The 21,389-nt window shown below is 42.2% G+C and overlaps 1 protein-coding gene across 12 annotated transcripts in view; it reads left to right on the top strand.

Moving 5' to 3' along the window:
- NF1 (neurofibromin 1) overlaps positions 1–21,389 on the top strand; it is a 1,956,660-nt gene that overhangs the window by 1,656,238 nt on the left and 279,033 nt on the right. For 7 of the 12 annotated variants that reach the window (XM_085649544.1, XM_085649543.1, XM_085649541.1 and 4 more), the window contains one exon: positions 6,476–6,571. The exons of the other annotated variants lie outside the window; for them this stretch is intronic. In XM_085649544.1, coding sequence (XP_085505670.1) covers positions 6,476–6,571 — 96 coding nt within the window. The remainder of the gene's footprint in view (positions 1–6,475; positions 6,572–21,389) is intronic. 12 annotated transcript variants of the gene reach the window in all.

The following is a 21,389-nucleotide window of genomic DNA, read 5'->3' as shown; positions in this document are numbered from 1 at the left end:
CATTAAGGAGAGTTGGTCAGCTGCAGGCATTATATTTGAAAGAACCCTTCTTTCAGCTCCATAAAGCTACGGTAGTTATTCGCACCAATCCCAAATTCCTTCCCAAAGTGAATTCTGCTTTCCATATTGAGTTACCTGTGTTCTTTCCTCAACCTGATTCAGTAGCAGAATGAGCTCTTCACACACTTGACGTCAAATGAGCTTTATAGTATTATATCGAAAGAACAAAAGATTTTCCTACAACAAAGCAGCTGTTTTTTTCTTATACACCACCTCACAAAGGCAATTTGATTTCTAAAGCTGGCATTTCAAGATGGATTGTTAAGTGCATTCAAAGTTGCTATGCAAAAGCTAAAAGAACTTTAAACATACCTTCTAGAGTGCATTCCACTCGCGAAAATAGGGGCATCTATGGCCTTTTTAGGTAACATTCCTATAGCTGACATTTGTAAAGAAGCAACATGGTCTACACCACACACATTTACCAAGCACTATTGTGTGGATGTACTAGCTGGTCAATAAGCCAATGTAGGGCGGTTGTATGTCATTACAACGCATGTCTTTACTACGCATGCGTTACAACGCGAATGCCGTTACCACGAATACCATTTACCACGAAAATGCATTTACCACGCAGATCGGTAAAGGCATTTTCGTGGTAAATGGTCTTTTTTTTTTTTTTTAATACCCTTATGCGACCCCCCCGCCCCGTTTTCTTCTAATAAATTCCCCTCAACATTAAAAATGTTTCCCTGTGCGATTCCCCCACCCACAAACCCTTACATTTTCCCCTTCGCTACACGTCCCCCTCATTAATTACTTAAACTAAATTCCCCCTTACCTCGCTACGTCCTCTCTTCTCTGGAAGGTCTTCTGATCTGCGTCGCACGTCTAACGAACCCCCCTTTTTTAATATTACCTTTAGCACACATGCCTTTACTACGTATCTCATAGTAAAGGTATGCGTGGTAAAGGCTTTTTGTGGTAACCACGCATGCGTTGTAATGCATGCGTGGTTAGTGTTATACGTGGAAACGGCCGCGTTGTAGTGGCCGTTTCCCATGTAGGGCAGGCTGTGCTAAAAGCGTTTTTCAGACAACCGCAACATCCACTTGTTAGCCACCGCTTTGGGAGAATACTGCTATATAGTCTATGCAAAGCATGTGTGTCTATAGCAGACATGCCTTGAACATATTATGTTACTTACCCAGTAAGCATCTGTTCTTGGCATGTAGAGCTGAAGATTCACTTGTGCCTACCCTCCTCCTCGGGCACCTGTAGTTGTTGCAGTTCTCTTTATTAGCATTAGCTATGCATGGACATCTCTTTACAACACCCACTCCATTCTCACCCTCTTGTGGGAAAACAATCCAACAATGGAGTCGATGCCCATGCGCACTAGCACCGAAAGGAAGAGTCACCTTACCTCGTGAGTGAAAAGACTTCTTCGAAGAAAAACAACTTGCAAACATCCAAACCCAACACTAGATGGCAGGAGTATGCAAAGCATGTGACTCTACAGCTTTACGTGCCAAGAACAGATGCATACTGGGTAAGTAATATCCTTCTGCAGTATCTTTGTGACAAGCATGTATTGTACCCACATGACTATGCTCTCGGTGACTCTGCATATTTAATACAGCAAATCCAATCACCCCGCTGAAGGTGAGTCTTGGCTTACAGTGCACCAACGTTTTCCTGTCTTGTTTAAACCAGCATAATGACACTTGCTGCAGCTTTTGTTTCTGCAAGACAGGATGTTTTTATTCCTGGCAAAGTTTTACATCTGAGCTATCTGACTGCCAGGTATTTTAGCCATTCTTCAAACACAGTGTTATTTATTCTGACAAAATCGACATGTATGATGGCCTTTAGGTTTTGTGCATTGTCTCTGCTATATCCTTCTGCCTATCCCTGTTTGAAAATGAACATTTGTGTGCTTGGAGTGTTAGCGCAGTACAACTGGTAGCAGATTTCTCAGTTGATGAGGTGTCCTGTAATAGCATTTTATTTGCACTTTAAACATGCGCTCTTGTAGAAAAAAGGGACTACGTTAGTGCTACGAAAATTTGAGTCCTTTTCATACTAAGACATCTTGCCAGGACATCTTGAAGCTTAGTAATTGCTGCATAAATCTGCAACATGTTACAATACAATCTCTCTTTTTATGCCTTGGCTTGAGGAGTGATGGTGCCACTTTAGCCCTCAGCAAGTCAAACTTCCTGAACATTCTGCTAGTTTTTGATGCATTCTGGAGGTTGAGCCCCTCAGTTATTAATTTATTTTCCCTTTAGCTAGTGACAGCCTCCTCATTCTCAACAACAAAGTCGTCCATACATAGATAGTAGTAAATAGTTGATGTCAAGGTGGAACACTAATTCAAGCTACTTAATCTAATTGTCCGTGAACACGGAAATAAAAAAGATGGGTTCTAACTTCACTCCTAGAAATGAAGATTCTCCAGTTGGCACCCTGAGAGGACATTGTGTCCAACTGTGTGTAGTTGTGAGAACCCGTGGAATAGGAGTGGCAATTAGTTTGACTTCCATTACCTTTTCTCTTTCCCAGCAAATTTTGCAGTAATACCACTGGCACCCTCTTTCTACTTTCTTACAGGTATCTAGACTCTGAGCTGAAATAAAATAAGTTGCTTACCAGTTTAGGAATGATTCAATAGGTTCCTGTGTTTGAGCTTTCTCAATATGTCACCTGGAATTCCCTAGTTTTAAGGCAAATCCCCAGTCTGATAAGGGATGCAAATATTTTTCGAGGAGTAATTCCTGCCATAGCTTCATGATCTTTGAGTTTTCCTAAATCATTACACTAGCTCAAGAATGTTTTGAGCAATTTAGCCACCCAGGGACTAGGTGATGCTAGCCACTGGTTTGTTTTTGTTCTGGATTTTCATTCAACTTTTTTGTCAAATATTTAATCATTTCTGTCATTTTTGCATCTTTTTAGATCACAGCATGTGCTTCTGAAATCCTTAGGTTTTAAAGAGGCAGATATGTGTCTTACTCCATATATCATGTGTGTGTTGTGTAAGGGTCAAGCTTGACTAATTCTCACATGGCAAATATTCTTTGACACATCCAAGATACGAAAGTGAAACTTTTCCTGTCCCTTTTATGGATAAAGGGTTTAAATGACAGACTCAATCTCGGAACAGACTGGTATCCCGCTACACTGTTCTTTAATCAGAAGAAAATCTCCCTTCCACCACTCTAAAAAGAAGAAATGCACACACCCTAAAAGAGTGATCCACCTCTTCTCACAGGTAGTCTATCTGACTTCCATAGCCATTATTTACTTATAACAACTTTTTATTCTAGTTGGAACAGAGTTAGAGAAACACAGGTGATCTACAAGGAAGTACATTATCTGCCAACTTGAGTAGCGAGAAGTGTTTACATACGCATAGAGACATTGATTAAATATCTCCTTTATTCGCAAGGATCTCCATTTGTATATAAATTGTAAGATTTTGTGGATTTAAAAAAATACTGTTATGAATCTTGCACCATGTGTCACTTACCAAGGTTTTGAAGCAGTTAATCATAGCACAAAGTCAAAAGCTCTTAACCAGCTTTTAGCGAAGCAGGTTGATTATTCAATGTATTAGGCCATAAGAAAAACTTCCAGAATTAGCATTTGTATCATAAGATTCCTAAAGTCCTTTTGAATCTAGTTGCTTATTTGGCTCGACCTATAAACTTGATTGTTGGGCTTAAACTAGGCTTTGCAAGGTGTTCTCTATCCACTAGTAGAATCTGGCTGAAAGTTATGCTTACTTGCACAAATATTTTTGTACTTCCTGTGCACATGCGCCTTATCCTTCAAACTCAGATCTGCACATTTCCAGCTAATTGTACCCAACTAGCAAATATGTGTTAGTTTCCAGGAAGTGTCTATTTTATTGAAAGATTATGCATACAAAGCAATTTACTTTCATGTAACTATTTATATATATATATGTGTGTGTGTGTGTGTGTGTGTGTGTGTGTGTGTGTGTGTGTGTGTGTGTGTGTGTGTGTGTGTGTGTGTGTGTGTATATATATATATATATATATATATATATATATATATATAAAATATATATAATTTTCTTTTTGAATTAAAGGCCAAATGAGTCTGGTAAATAGCAGACCCACACACAGCAATCCTAACTCAAAGTAGGAAAAAACGGAGTAACTTTTACCTGTCTTACCACACTTTGCATTAAAGGAATCCAATATGAAAAAAACGTTGCTTTCTCTCTGTGTTCTAAATATAACACATGCCACTTACACCAATTCATGTTTGATATGCATTTGAAAACTTCATTTTTCTCAAATGTCCATATTTCTACTGCTTTATAATGACCATTCAAATGCCACTGTCCAGTTACCTGATCTTGGTAGTTATAATGTAGGTGTTAATTGAATACTGAACTGAGTGATGGTGATTTATTATTTGACAAAAAAGCTTATCAAAATATTTTTCATGCACCACCTAAAATGCTTCATATATTGGTTGTCTGTATAGCTGCTTGCCCTACTTCTTAAAGCACTGTGGAAATGCACATCAACTTGGCTATTCCTGGAACTGAACAGATTGTAACATATTTCACCATCAGTCAACCAGCTTCATGCATTCCAATTTAAAAAAATTGTATTTATATCCTTCGCCATTGTTCATAGGGTTCCTATGATCATGGCAGAACCTACCTCAGTAATACATTTGTGAAGTTCAGTCCTTTGAGGAAGATTTATTCGTCTTGCACTCTGCTTGTAAATATTATATTCCTCCAACACACATCTGATTCTGGACTGGCAGAATTTAAGCGGCTTGACTTGAGAACAGCCCTCCTCTTCAGATCTCTAGTATGTTGGACAATCTTTACTTTTTGTAAAAACCGGGCTTTACGGACAACTGTAAGTATTGTTTTTGCCATCCAACTCTACCATTATACCTACACCATTTGGTAAATTCTTCATGCCATAAAATACCTATCACATAGCCTAACTAACCTTGTTGAACTTGTAAGCTTCAAAGACACTGAACACTGGTTTTCTTGGCTGTGATTGTTGAAACCTGTCTTGTAGCAATAAATGCCACCAACCCAAGGAAAACAAAAGAAGTCACTAAGTAATTATAGTAAAATAGATACTTTCTTCGACTTTGTTTCTTAGATGTTCAAACCACAACTTAAAGATGTATTTACTGGAGACAATCTGGATCTGTTTTTTGTCATTTCACTTTAAAGGTTGGAGCTTTCTAAGAAGATATCCATCTTACGAGCAGCTGTCCTGAACTTTAAAGTGTCATCAATTCTTTAATTTATACCTTTATTACATCACACCTAAAATTAAAAAGTCGTCATTGAAAGAAGAGTAATTGGGATGGTTTTTTGAACAGCACGTCCTCGGTGTCCAACTTGAAAGTACAACCCAATAAGCTAAGCTGAACACAACAGCAATAACCCGCAGACCCATCAATCACTGTGAGAGCAGAATTGTTCTATATTGTGCAACTTCCAAATGGCAATGGAAAACCAACGAACAAAAATGGGAACACATTCTCAGTCACTGTCATTTATTATCTACAATGCACACAGTGAATGATTGTTTTTTGCTGCTGCATCCAACCTTGCCATACATCAGTGAGTGGTGACATAATTGTTTGAAACAATTGTGTCAAGAGGAGATTCACTCTGCGGCAACTGTACTTTGTCCCAATATTTATATAGGGTTATTTTGACAGGGTTTCGATTACATCTGTAGTTATCAGGAAGAATGCTATTGTGAAGCTGTATACAAGCTGTCTTTGTTAAAATATGATTAAATCCAGAGATGTATTACCTTTTATTACCTCATTTTGAAATGGTAATCGTTTTGCTCATTGAAGACCTGAAAATGCTCTTTTAAGTCACACCAGTTTCAATAAAAAGGTATGCAAATTATGATTACCAGGCACAATAAATATGCAAAGTGCTGCATAACAACCTTAATTACAGAAAATTTTGGTTTAAGGGAATGAAAGGCGTAATATCCCTTACCACAAATCCAAAGTCCTGATCTGTATTTAGTTTGGTTTTTTGTGAAGCATTATCGGCCCTGACTGGCACCTTGACAAAAAATACCTAGGCTGATGAATTGGGTGCATGCCTGTGTTTTTACATCAATAAAAATTGATGAGCTTTAATTCAGATATTGGTATGTCTGGATGGTGTCCTACTACCAGCATTATTGTCATTTGTCGTCAGAATGACTGATCAACATGGACAAGTCTGAGTTCTGGCTAGACAGGAATGAACCATATCTAAGGTGAGTTCCATGCACTTACTTTTTATAGTGGTAAAAAGCAGGAAAAAGAAGAGGGAGGTTGGATTGTTCAAAGTCAAGTTAAAGCAGGTCTTAGATAACGGGGCCTGATTTTGCCCTAGTTGATAGGATCTGAGAAGTAAACCTTCTCATGGTTACTGTCTTCTTTACAGATTCACAACATCTTGAATTCTCCCTCATGTCAGAAGGGGACTTCTGATACTCATTCAACTCTTCCTGCCCTCTGCGCAACCAGAAGTGATGACGACGTGAGTATATTTGCTATCTGAGCTTCATTCTCTCAGTAACTCTTCTACATCAATGGACTCTGGGACTTTGGAACACTAGAAACGTTTCAGTAAACTTCACTCGTAAGGCCGGTTATAAATTAACTTTTTGGCCAAAGTAAAATCCCCACTGCATGCATCTATTTCTCCTTTTGTTTTTTCCTTATCCTTGATCTTCATCAGAGTCTACCTTCAAAGACGGATTTAAGAGGAAATGCTCACTGGTTCTGGGTCAGTATTCCAGCATCTCCAGGGTGGAGTTGTGCAGCTTATAATTGGTTCCATGCCCATTCTTCCAATCTACGGGCTGAGCAAATGCCCTCACACCATTCTGCAGTTAGATGTTCACCCTGGGTTTTCTCAGTAGTCAAGAGCTTTGCTCAAAATGTATTGAATTTTCTGGTGCATGACCCTTTTTCCTCTGCATCATCTTAAAAACCTCTTTAATTCTCAGAACAATTTAATGTTTTGATATTAGTCCATGGATACCAGGGGCTGCATCATCTAGTCGTGTGCATCACTATTTATTGGCTGTGTGCAGGCTTTCTCTCCTGCTAGCCCAGAGTAGTGTTGTGTTTGCCAAAAATAATTTCCTCCAGTTATAGTAAGTACATGGACCAAGCATTACATTAACTCCTCTACTACTGTACCGCGTATTTCTCTTCAGCCTCCTTCTATATATGATTTTTGTATATATTGCATTTCAAGTAGCAGGAGCAATAAAGACCAACATCTTTTATCAAACTGATACACAATCAAGAATGTAGCACATTCCAAATAGATCTAATTAGTAATATACATCAATATTATTAGAAACTTCATATGTCAAAGAAACTGCAGATCGTACATCCAAGCTACCGTAATCGGACAGACTCTTACATTGTGTGAACCTGGATTTTATATCTGATTTTGTACTTGCCAATCCAAGCCTTCTAAAGAGGTGTTCTAATTATTGCATTCTTCAGAGACATTCTGGCCTTTAGAACAGGTGTGGCTGCATTTCAATTAATATAAAAAGCATCATGTTTATGTAATTGAGAAGAAGGCAGCTTCCAATATGTACTATATGCTCATAGATAGTTTCTTTTTAAATATTACCAACCGCTTGGTGGGATTATGTAATATCTTTGCACATTTGTGGCGCCTGAATTTATATTGCGCTGCTACTCTCTTCTGTATTTAATAGGACTACAGTCATTAAGGATTATTGGAAAAATACACAAATATATTTAATATGAATGAATTTTGGGTTCCATGGTTCTTTTAAAAGAACACAAGATCTTTATGATTTAAACATTGCTACAGTTGTTGGTTTATGTTAAAAATGTATGCCCATGACCATTGTATGTGGTTATTACAGACCGATGTTGATGCTTGTTCTCATGTAACACATATACTAAGCATATTAGAGAGAGGGATGTCTATTTAGCTCATTTGGAGGAGTTTCACTTAACACAGGGAAACTAAGTGTTAATTTCCAGTGATGGCCAGAACTGTTTCAGATAGCAGTGCCAGAATCTAGAAATTCCTTTTATCTATTTAATCATCCAGTCACTAAATGTACATGTGGCTAAAGCTAAAAGATAAACATTTTTTCATGTCCTTCGACCTGGTAGAGGAGAACCAGACATTCATTTATTAATTGTGTTTTTGGGACAGCCAATTTTCTAGCCATTTGCCTTGTTTCCAATTTCTGGTATGACAGTTAATATGCAGAGGCTTCAAAAGAGTCAGCCCAGGACCATATCAAGAACCAAATCACTCCGCTCTGGATACTATGGTCCCTGTGGCTACATCCATTGCAGTATGTGAGTGGAGGTTGCCATGGTGATATCTTTCAGGTTTTTCTCAGTCCAGGCTAAGTTGCTGGATATGCAGTTTAAAAAATGAAACCTTCTGTGGACAAGACTTTTGAGATATTTAAGATAGTCTTGAACTCTATGATGCCAGCACATTCTCTATATTCTTCATGGATCCAAAAGCTCTTTCTTTGGTACAGAATAATAGGTCCATGCCACCTATTTATTGACAACTTTGAGATTCGAACTTACGATGCACCTTCAGGCATGAGCACAGAAAGTAGCTCAGAATCTTGCTGCACAGCCAGCACCATCACATAACTACTCCAGGTAAGGTGCTTCTCTGGAAACCTCCTTAATTTGATTCCAGCACAGTGGGAGGTGGCTTGAGTGTTTCTTCTTGGACTGGAAGAGACTGACTTGTCTGTGAATGGGTTCTGCAGAATATTAAGCAGTCTATTCTGCAAGTCCTCAGGTATGCATCCAACCTCTTCTGAAATCACCTGTACAGACAAGAGTAATAGTGCAAATATTACACAAGCAGGACAGAATTATTCGACATGATTTTGCTTATACCCAAAAGAAGGACAAATTAAGCTCCTAGGAGCAATTCATCAATGGGATGAGATGGAAAATGTATATTACATTTATCCTAGAATTCTGTTTACTTCATCCTTCATATTGCGATTTCAATGTAGGCCAACCATTAATAACAGTTGATTCTATTTGAATTGACTTACAGGAGAAATAATGAATTCTTATGGAGACTTCTAACTGCAGATTCCTTGCCTTGTGAATTTTCCCATGCGTCAGACTGGATCCAGAAACCTTTGGTAGCAGTTCCTTCACCCATCAGTAGGTGGTGTTGTGCAGCTCCTTGTCTGATCAGTTTAGTCCCAGATGTGAAGTCTGGGCCACTATATCTGCGGCACCTAAACACTCTGATGTTGTTTCTTTTCTTTCTGCTCCTTCCAACATGGATGTGGAGCTCTTTCGAATTTTGTCAACAGACGGAAATTATTTCTTTCCTTTAAAAATCCTCCTGTGTGCAAGAGACATGTCCCCTTCAAATGCTACAGGTTTTAATCCCTGAAAGGACTGCAACCGACAGATGCAGGTGATAGACACCCACAATGTCCGTCTTAGGAGCCTCGGCTAGAAGCACGATTTGGCATAGTGCGCCTTCTGCGCCAAGAAGAATAGGAAGGCCCTCCACAAACGTGAAGCCATACTTGCCATTGCAGAAGAAGCCAAAGCAGTCTTGGTCGAGATCGAGGGCACCGACGTACTCGGGTTCCCAGGGCCGACCTCTTGAACGTTCATCGTCTAGGCCCAAGAGTTCAGGATGCTTGCCACTAGTTTACAGACATATGGCAAGGTGGCATACATCCAGACTTTCTATTACAGCACCTCACTCCATATAGGTTTATTATGCAGGCGGACACAAGTTCCCTCAACCCTAATTTCCCACAAAACCTCCCCACAGAGAATTTCGCCAAGCTTGTGTTTTGATCCACCAGCCTTGCCTTCCAATCTGTCAAGACCAGTTGCCTCCTTGGGAGGTACCCACATGTTGGTACCCACATGTTGTAGGACAGTGTTGTGGACATCTTGTTATCTGTCCCAGATGATATCCTGACAAACCTACATAGCTGTATGAATGGCCAGGAACATTTGAATCAGTCCCTATAAAGTACTACATTGCAGTGGACTTGGACTCCGAAGACTGTCTGAGTAGGGCAGTATGGACCAGTATTGTGCTTTGGTGCCATTTCTGGATCTACTCCACGGGCTTCTCCAATGATGCCCAGCAGTCATCAATGGCCATGCCTTTTTATGGTTCTTGGCTCTTTGAAGTGAAAGTGGACTCTGCTTTGGCACTTGGAATTCTACGTGCTACCCTTTTGTTTTACCAGTGCACCTCAGGTGTTCACAAAAGTGATAGTGGTGGTTGGAGCTCATCTGTGGAGGTTGGTCTTCCCGTACCTCCCAGTTCCTTGTTGTCTTGGCTACTCAAGGTGGGCTCACCTTAAACATTTGTCAACCACCTACAGATGATTGCTGACCTCTTTACATTGTTGGGCATTTCCATCGACATGCAAAAATCACACTGGACTCCTTCACAATGACTTCCTTTCATCGGAAACATCCTGCATACCGCGCTGTTTAGAGCTTTCCTTCCACTTCAGGATATTTAGACTATGATCCTGATGTTTCAGTGAGACTAGCTCTGCACCTCTTGGCCTCCTGCATCCTGCTTGTGGACTACACCAGGTGACACGTGGGTGCTTCAGTAGGATCTGAAGTCTCCGTGTGACTAGCGCCAAGGGAACATGTCAGATTCCATCCATGTGTCCAAGCAGAATGGGAAAGATCTGCAGTAGTGACTGCTCAACTACAATTGGACTGGCGAAAAACCCCTCTCACTACCACAGCAAGAGAGAATAGTCCTGATGGATACATTATTCCTGGGTTAGGGAGATCATCTGAGAGAGATGGAGTTCAGAGTACTTTGGGCTCCAACAGAGACTCTCCTCCACATCAACTTATTAGAGTTGTGAGATTCGCTTGGCACTGAAGGTGTTCCTCCCGACCATCAAGAGGGAATGGGTGCAGATTTTTACAGACACTCCGGACGCCATATGATCAAGCAACAAACAGGGCAGTGTGGGGTCATGGCCCTTTGCCAGGAGGTTCTACGTCTCCGGAAATGGCTGAACTCTTTGGGCATCTAACTGATCACTCAACTAGCTGAATCTTTGAACTCCTGGGCGGACAAACTCAGCCAAGGGTTCACAGATGGCAGTAGCATTCAGAGGTGGCACATGGCATCTTCCAGCAATGGAGAGAACCCTGGTTCAAACTGTTCAACACCGCAGGGAACGCACAGTCAAAAGTTTGCATGTTGGAGCTGCCCAGGCAGCTGTCCCTAAGAGACGCCTCCCCATGAATAGGAGCAGGACGCGTACAACTTTCCACCCCTACCCTTTCCTGCCCAGAGTACTGAAAAAGAAAAACTAGGCCCAAGTCATCCTATTGGATCTGACTGCGTGAGTAGAGTGTGATACCTGGACTTCTGGCAATGAGCACATATCCTCCAATCTGGCTGCTCTATGCTGCACAACCTACATCTCCATGCTTGCAGATTGAATGGCAACAGTTGATGGCTTTTGATCTTCCTCTAAAGTCGTTGGTGTAATCTTGGTAGCCAAGCATTCATCCACCAAAACTGTATACATAGGATGCTGGGATATGTCTGTTGTCTGGTGTTCCTCTTGTGACATCCAACTATTGAATGCAAAGTTGTTTGACCTTCTACAATTTTGTCTTTCCCTGGCCCAGCAAGGTGTTGCTGTGGCTATAGTTAAAGGTTATCCATAGCCCCTTACTTCCTTCTTACAGTTGCCAGATCAGCCATCCATCTTCAAATCACCTATTGTGATGTTTTTTTTTTAATTGACTCATCCATATGTTTCAACCAACACTTTTTGTGGTGCTGCAGGGAGACCTTAATTTGGTTCCCACATACCTGATGTTCACACTATGCCTACTGATCATCAAAACAGTGATTCTCATTGCCATAATATCTGCCCAGTAAGTGAGCGAACTCCAGCTTTGTCTGTAGGGCAACAATAAACATCCTTCTTACCACACAAACTAGTCCTCCATACAAAGACAGTATTCCTTCCAAAGGTAGTGGCATCTTCCACATAGGGAAATCCATCACCTTGCTGGCTTTCTGTGATCCGACTCACCCCTCCAAAGAGGAGGAAAGACACCACCGCCTCGACGAAGCCTTAGGTACCACATATATCAAACCAGAGCCTACTGATGGGACGATCATCTTTTTGTGGGTTTCTCTAGAGCTAAGAAGGGCAAAGCATTGCAAAAGAAAACCATCTCCTGATGGATTGATTTATGAGTTAAGCTAGCCAAAACGTAGCGCCCCCCCCCCCATAAGGCTTACACTATAGTAGCACCATTGCAAAGGCTGCTACTGCTGTGCTATCGCTCTGTGTGCCAATTCTGGACATTTCCAGCAAGTACTACTGCCTGGACAGCCAAGTCCAGTGGGACGGGCACTTCTCCCCATCTGTCCTGCAGGATTTTCTGGTCTGAGCCATTCCAAAGACTCCCCACTGAGGAGGTACTGCTTCAGGATCTAATTGCAAAGTTATTTACCCTCGAACCTCCTTTCTGGTAGAGACTCTATCTAAACGTAGATTCCTGACCAGCCACCCTCCTCCTTGTTCTGTGAAATAGACATATGCTTTCACGAATAAGATCTCAATTTACAGATTTGCATACTGGCATATTCTGATTTCTCTGGCATCTGCCTTCAGAAAGAAACAGAAGTCCGCATGCAGACATAGCACAGATATAGGGACCCAGACTTCACGTCCACGGTGGAATGGACCCGATGTGGAGTCTTGCCATGCCGCCTCCCGACGAGCTAGGGAATTGCTATCAAAAGTTCCTGGGTCTAGTCTACCGCCTGGTAAGATTCAAAATGTGAGGCTTCAGCAATTAGGTCTCTATCAGAGGCCTTACCGAAGGTAAGTAGCTTGTTCCTCTTCATCATATGGGGATACACTTAAATCTTTCTGATTTTTCTTACTAATTAAACACCATGGCAAAATAATTCAAAATCTTTTACTGCATCTTATGAACATGCCTGCTGGACCATTTGTTTGCATGCAATATTGGGTGAGTTCATCAATGCAAGCAACTTCACTATACACATAATCCTTCTGTGTTTGCAAAAGTATTGGTTTTAGTTAAAGCCCAAGAATGATAAATGCAGACTAATCCTTACCTGGACAATTAGCTCATAACGGTTACGTCCAAAGAAAACATCCTATTTTCCTTATAGGTAAATGTCTCTTCTTTTCTGCTCTAGGACTTTCAATTATGGATAAGTTCAATTACTACTACATAGGGATTCTGTACATTTGCATCTACCCCTTCTTCCCAGGGCTCAGACAGCAAAAAGCAATTTCTCTTTTATCATGAAAGCAGGTTGCATGCGGTTGTCTTTGGGGCTGATTGTGTCCTTCCTACTTCTGGTGCCTCAGGAGAGACTTGAAAGGTGGAGGTAGGTCATTCCAGCTGCCATGTAGGGCTTCCTGGGCATACTATTTTAGAAAGATGGCTGATTTAAGCAGTGCCACAGCATGCATCTTGGAATTTTGAGTGCGGGTCAAACATAATGTGAAGGGAGAGCAATTCAGACAGTCATGTAATGAGAGGCGGTTGATCACAAAATACACCTCCCAGATAGTGTGCTGACCTGGTGAGTTCATATTTTGAGCACTCTTCTTTGACTTAAAATAATTGCTACCCAAAGCAGCATGTTTCGCCTTGACCTCATTTTTACATCAATTAGGAAAAAAAGTTTCTTTGTCCAATATTTGGTGAGCAACCGTAGAAAAGTAGCGTCAATTCATTTGTGCAACAGGACAATGACCTTGTTCTTTTTTTGTGTTACCCAAAGGCACCTTGATTAATTCTGGTTTTCATCTGTTAAAGATTACATTACAGTTAGAAGGCAGATACTCCAAAATGATTTCAGATGGCCTTCCCCAACAAAAGTTAGGAGACCGTGGATAATGTCATCTTAATGTAAGGGTTGAACATGACTATTGCTTTGCTACTCAAGGCAACAGCAAATGTTTCCTGTTTTGGTCAAGTGTGTTTCCTTTGCAAGGAGCTCTGGGAAATGAGTTGTTGTCATTTGGACATTTGACATGGTTTATGAATTCCCAAATCTTCCACTTCTGCTTTTGGATTTAAGGCGGCAAGGAAAGTTCAGGATGATGATCATTCTAGTTGCACAGATTTGGTTTTCATATGTGTTGATTTCTGTAGCATAATGTAACATTATGCCCCCACCCCTGCCGGAGTTGGGCCCCCTTGAAGAACTGGGGGCCCCTGAAGGGTTAGACCCTCCTTGCGCCAAAGGACCTTACATTACCCCTCTGGCTGATTCCGATCAGAGTATTCCAATGTGATCCCTCTTGTCAGAGTTTTACATCAAAATGTGGACAATCGTCAGATATATGCTTGTCTCCTCAGTAGTTAAGTTTCTAAATACCTGTCCCCTAGAAAGTTCTTGCCTAGGTGCTCAGTGCTATTTCACAAAACATGAGGAATGCACATGCGGAACATTGGTAAAGATTCTAACATTTGCCTGACTTTTGCACTTTCTTTTGGTAAAGGAGAACTTCATTTTGTTCCAAAATATGACTGTTCATAGGAATAATTTGCACTTCATTTTTAAAAAAAATCTTACACTTTACTCCAACTTCTTAAAGTCACAGAAATAGAAGCAAGGCTCTCTCCATGTTCAGAAGCCAAACTGAGAAAACAAGTAGAAACACCACTAGTGCAAGCCCCCCTTATCTTCACTTAAAGTCATGCCACTACCATCAAGATATTCCCTACACACCTCTCTGAGGAGAATCAAAGGCATGCATGTATGTTAAAAAACAGTATTCAAGGAGTTCACCACCCTAGTGTCACATGCTCCGTGAGCCTCTTGTGTCCTTATACAGGGTCCTCTCACCTTCGACTTCTTGTATTGTCAACAACGTCTCAACAGATAGTACCACCAGCAACATTGTTGCACACTGTTTTTAAAGACCTTGTAGAAAATGCCCGAAATGTGAGGTTAATAACATTCTGACCTCCAGAATGCCATTAGCCATGACCACCACTCCCACCTATCTTGTGGACAAGTTGACTGTCTCTGGTGGCTCTCGGTACACCCAAAGCCAGGCCACCTGCATAAGAAATATTATGGTCAAAACGGTTATGAGGATGGAACCATATTTGAAATGGGGGTTGACTAGTTATCATAGTTGGCTGTTAACCTATTTCAGATTGAACCTGTTCTACCATTTGCTATTTCCTGAGGGTTGCTGGACTAAGGCATCTGAGTTACAAGCCTGTACCTGTGGTAACATCTCTATCGTCGTGATCTGCCCCATATTTAATTCCTTGCATCAGAAATATATTTGCCTTTTACTTTTACCATTGAATTTTAGACAGGTGAGACCTGCATTCCTGTATTTACAACTCTTGAAAACACCTAGAATATGCTATATTGTCTCCTGTTTTCTTTCTGGCTTATTCCATGGGCGATGAAAGTTTTTCTGAACATTTGAGATCATTTTCTGTATTAATTTCTCTTACAGTGTAAATTCAGGATTAGCTATGCGGTTTTATATACCTTCACAATATTCTCTGCTAGCGGTTTTACTTCTTACCTCAACTCTAGCGTTTGTGCTTTTTAACACTGATTCTAGACTTATGAAATTAGATGTTAATGCTTACTGACTGACTGACTGATTTCATAAGAAGTGTAAAAAAGAGAAACAAGGTTGAAGGCCTTTTCCATCTGTGCACCGAGAATCCGAAGCAACATTTCTGTATCCATAAGGATTGCTCCAATATTGCCCCAATTTAAGAAATAGTTGAAAACACACCCCTATAAAGAAAACTACATCACAATGCAGTAACATTCCAATAACCAGCTGTATCCCGTATTACTCGTTGACTCAATGCTTGACTTTGAGGTTTTACACAGCTTTGCTGCCTTTTCCGCTAGGTTTCTGCTCTCCAAATACCATATACATACATACATATATTAGTCTGGACACCTCTCCGAATTTGAGATTTTCAGTACTCTCAAGAGTTCATTTCTGCTCTTACCTAGTGTGACTTTAGGCACTAGATATCATAATGGAATTGGTAATGTGAGAAAGTTTTTGCAAAACATATTTTTTGTTAACACAATAGTATTAAACATTTACAAACATCAAGTGATAATAGTAAATGTCCTTTCTGATGGATGCTTCTAACCACAGATTCCTCACCTTTAGTAAAGCCCCATGTGCCAGACTAGATTAAACAGATTGTTCAGCATAACCTCTCTGGGCCTATAGATGGCGTCATTCTGCTTTGCTTTAGCCCCACTGTACCCTAGTCGCCCAGTGCACCTTCATACGTGGATCTGGAGCTAGCTCCTAACTTTTTCTCATAAGTTGGCAAGCTTTTTATTTCACAATTTCTCCCCAGTGTGCAAGGTAGTGTATCCCCTTCTAATACTTGCAGGGACTGTCATTAACTGACTTCTCTGACAAATTCCCACTAGGTGTGTCACATAACTCCAAGTCATATGAGAAGTGTTCACTGATGCACCTGATCTGGGAACACAATACCAAGATGTACATCGCCGAACACCACAGGAATTCATATATTATCGACTTCGACTTGAAATCCAGGATGTGGGCTTGTCCCTGCTTTAATGACCGCTTCCATTAGAGATTGTTGTTGCAGTCCAAGTCTTCAGGTAAGTCACAGTAGAAAAATAATCATGAGAATTCCAAGCAGGCCTCTATCTTGAGAAGACACAAGGCCATCCGTGCCCCTCGGTCTTTCTCCCAGTCACCCTCCGAGGAGCCGCTTCTGCAGCTGATCCAGGTGCACTCCAAATTTCCAGGGTTGTTGGTGACTCATGAACAGGTTGAGGCATCTAAAGAGGCCATTTTCCCAATCTTTGGCACCCTGCTGTATTTTTCTGGCAGCATTAATCCACAGAGGTCCCCGGTTGGGTCCACAATTCATGCTGGGTCCTGCCACCCTGCACCAATCCTAATTTTCTGTCCAACTCTGAACCAATTCAGTCTCAATCTCGGCCAAGGCTGTTCTCCTGAACAGTTCCGATGCGCCTGGCCCCAGTACCTACTGGATTTAATAGGACATTGCCTTTGCCTAGAAGCCACCCTCTAGTGCATCAACAACTGCTCGGATCAGACTTTGACCACAATCAAACAGCCTTTAGTGATGAAGGGGATGAATTTCTCCAACAATATGAAAATGACATGTATTATTCAGGACCTAAGAGTCCAGTGAATTTGGCACTTCCCCTGACACAGGACTGGCTTTTACCCCTGGGCCTGCTATGGACATGTCAGCGTCATTCGTCATAGTCCTTAGACGAGCAGCTAAAATTCCCGACTTGCAAATAACATCTGTTGAGGTGGAAACTAATGTCACCACTAAGCTTTTACAAACCAGACAGTCCGCATCCCAACCATTACAGCCATTCAGCGAAGCACTGACTGACTCCATCATGGGTACTTGAGGTAAACCCTGCTCCTGGGCACCTGTGAACAAATAAGTGGCACAGAGTCACAGACCCACTGTGAGTGACCCTGCCTCCTGACACAACATCCTACTCCTGAAAGCATTATAGTTCAGGCATCTACTAGCAGGGTTAAACTCAATTCTTTCCTTACAGCTCCCCCCAGACAGAGAGTTGAAAAGAATTGAGGCATTTGGGAAGAGGATGTTGCCTTTAGCTGGCCTCACCCTAAGGTCAATCAGGATCAGCTGTTTGGTGGTGGGGGGGTAGTCCAGTGCATTATGGGACATGGTTGCTGACCATTCAAGATGGCCAGAACGTGGACAAGTATATCATACAGAAGGAACTTTCTAAGGCTCATTACACCTAGGTTGGAGCACAGAATTCTTGCCTTCCCACTACTACCTCTCCTGTTTTGAGTTTGAAAGAAGATCATCAACGAACAGGCCCAAGTAATCCTAGTGGGTCCAGATTGGGCCAGGGGAGTGTGGTTTTTGGGACGTCTGGCCATGAGCATCTGTCCTCCAAACAGGCGGTCGCTTCAGCAAGATCTTATGGTGCAGCAGCAGTCCAGGGTTTTGCACCCGGGTCTGTGCTATCTACATCTTCATGCAGGAGATTTCCCAGCAGCAGTTGACTGCAATCCGTTTCTTTCCCAAAGTATTAGATGTCATCCTGGCAGTCAGACGTCCTTCTTCAAGATCTGTGAACACTAGGACAAGTTTTGGCCTAGTGTAGCACCTGTAATACAGACCCACTGCATGCCAAACTGCTGGAGGTTTTATTGCTTGCATCTTCTTTGGTGCCCAGCAAAGACATGAAGACAGATTTTGCCCCTTTACCAGACCACACTTCCTTGCTTAAATCACCCCATTGTGATGTGATAAATGAAAGGTATAATCAACTTGTTTACTCCTGAACCCTTCATGATGGCACAGTGGACTTTAATTTGGTCCTTAGTTTTCCTATGTGCACTTCTTTTTAGCCAGTTCACATATGTCCTACGTCTCGTGACCCTGAAAACTGTCCTTCCGTTCGTGATAAGTTCAGATGGTTAGATAAATGAGCATTAAGTTTTATCAGTCCAGCCGGCCAACACCACCTTCTTTTCGGACAAACTGGTGCCAGGTTTTAGAGGAGCCTTTCTACCTAAAGTTGTTACTCCCTTTCATGTCACAGTCCATTGCAAGAGTAGGTGTGAATGCCACCTCATTTGTATTGAGATTCACCAAAACTCACATTGTTTACATTGCAAATCACAATGACAACTGCATCTCATAATGCACGTTAACAACTTGCATTTTCAGTTGTGTTTTTTCCCCTCACAAAGTCTGAGAGTGGGTATTTTACACATATCTAAGAAATTACTTCATTGGCTCTGTTTGAAAATCCATTTCTGGGATGCATGCATTGCCTGTAATTGTAACTATGGCTTTATGCCTGAGCAAGGACGACTAATGAGCTCTTTTCTCGACTTACTCCCAGTGCCCAACTTCTCCATCTCTGTGGAGGCAATGGAGGTTCCCACATCCAAGCAGCTCAAGTGTGGAAAGCTGTACCTTTGACTTGAAAAGTACTATATCACTTGCATTAGGCATCCTCAACTCTTCTTGACTTCAGTGCATGGAAGACCTCTTTTATTGGTATAGTAAAGTATAGCAATATGTTCGAGGCATATGAGCTGCAGATCGTACACTGTGCATTAGATCGCCATCTGATGTTGGGCTCGGATGCTTGCACCTTGTTGTTACCTTGAAGTCTTTTGTAGTCACAAGATAGGTGACTCCTCCCTTGGATGATAGTACGCATGGGTATCGACCCCATCCTTGGATTGTTTTTTTCCACCATTGGGTTCGGATGTAACTTTTGCGCTCCAGTTCGAGATCTTTGCTTTTCAAACTTTTTCGACGCACAAACTCTCCAACTCTCCGGTATTGTTTTCGATCGCGTGATCTTCAACGCGCATCTCAACTACTCGATTCCGGTAGTCGACACGGGTCGCTGGACCTATCGACACTGTTCGGGCCTACAGCTCATGGAAAGGACTCCATTAAAACAAATGCCCCCAGTGTGGAGCGAAATTCCCACACAGTGACCATCACAAGGTCTGTAACCTGTGTCTCTCGCCAAAACACGATGAGAACAATTGCCAGGCCTGCGCCTCTTTTTGATCAAAAAAGACCATCCGTGATCGCCGGGCTCGACACATCATGGCGCAGAAAGCAGCTCCAACACCTACGGACATCTTCGACGAAGGCCCAGATGTCCCAGAGGAAGATTCCGAAGGCCTGGAAATCGTGTCCGAAGCAGACGACCACATCACTCCTGGTCAACGAGTGAGCACAATTGCCCCCACCCCTACTTAACCCGAAAAAAGAAGGCCCTGGTCAAGACTTTGCCTGCTGGCCCCAGTCGCGACCAAAGACCTACTTCAGAAGGCCCGCCCTCGGGCTCGGCTCCAAAGATGAAGGACAAGCCTTCTGGTAGCTCGGGACCGAGCAAACCGCATATTCCCGTCCCGAAAGCGCCTTTGGCACCGAAGCCGGGATAGCAACCTACTTCCAAAAAGAAATCATCTCCGACCACTTTGACGCCGAAAGAAAAACCTTCGGATTTGAAACCAAACCCTTCGGAAACGAGACACATTTCTCTCTCCATAGCCAAGTCGAAGGACTCTAAAACACCTCCTAAGGCCACTGAGCACAAATCTCAAACCTGTTCGGTCCCGAAAAAGCCGGCGCCGAAAGCGGTTATCAAGGGGGAAGAACTTTTTCGACCGGATCCTGCCGATCCCAAACAGAAAAAACTCCATATTGACCCCAAAACAGGACGTCTGGCCGCTGTGCCACACAAGAGGAAGCTGGACACAACAGACACTCCTGCAGTGCCTCTGAAGAAAAAAGACTGTGCCACTTCACCTATAAGACTGTTCTTCCTACTCCTGTTCTTCCTCCTATACCTCTCTCACCTCCACAGCCTATAACACTTCCACCACATACACCACCACAGGATGATGATGTAGGGGGAGGGGGGAGGCAACAGTGACCCTTTCACTGACCCTGACAATGATATGGACACACCACAGGATGTTTGGGACGATTATGCTAACCCAATAGATCCCACAGACCTCCCAGATCCTCAGCCATATCCAACAAAACCATCTCCCCCAGATGACAATATTGGATTTGGGCAGCTTGTTAATAGAGCTGCTATTTACCATGGTGTTCACATGTATTCAGACCCTGCAGATGAGGATTTCCTCCAAGACACTTTTGAACAGTCGCAGAAATCTGTCCAAATACTACCAATGCTCAAAGGAGTCATTAAATATGCCACAGACATATTCAAAGACCCAGTGAGAGCTAGAATTCTCAATCCTAGGATTGATAAGAAATACAAACCTGCCCCGATGATCCTGCCTACATCAAAGGGCAGCTACCCCTACACTCACTAGTAGTGTCTAACGCTAGAAAACACGCCAATTCCCAAACCTCCGGTGACTGACCACCTCCGGATAAGGAATCTAAGTTGCTAGATGCCTCTGGCAAGAGGGTTGCTGCCCAGGCAGCCAATCACTGGAGCATAGCTAACACCCAAGCATTACTTGCTAGGTATGATAGGGCTCACTATGACCGTCTAGAAACCCTATTGCAACATTTACCTGATCAGTACAAGACTCAGGCAAATTACTTAATTCAGGCAGGCAAATAAATAACCAACGCCTCAATCAAGTGTACCCTTGATGCAGCTGACACAGCCTCTAGGTCCATTAACACTAGTGTGCTACTCAGACGACATGCCTGGCTACGCATTTCAGGCTTTAAACGTGATCCTCAACAAGCCTTTCAATCAG

This window comes from Triturus cristatus, chromosome 3_2 (genome assembly GCF_964204655.1).
Source record: "Triturus cristatus chromosome 3_2, aTriCri1.1, whole genome shotgun sequence".
Taxonomy (NCBI): domain Eukaryota; kingdom Metazoa; phylum Chordata; class Amphibia; order Caudata; family Salamandridae; genus Triturus; species Triturus cristatus.
The sequence above is the reverse complement of the archived record's forward strand: the minus strand, read 5'-3'. Positions and strand labels throughout refer to the sequence as shown.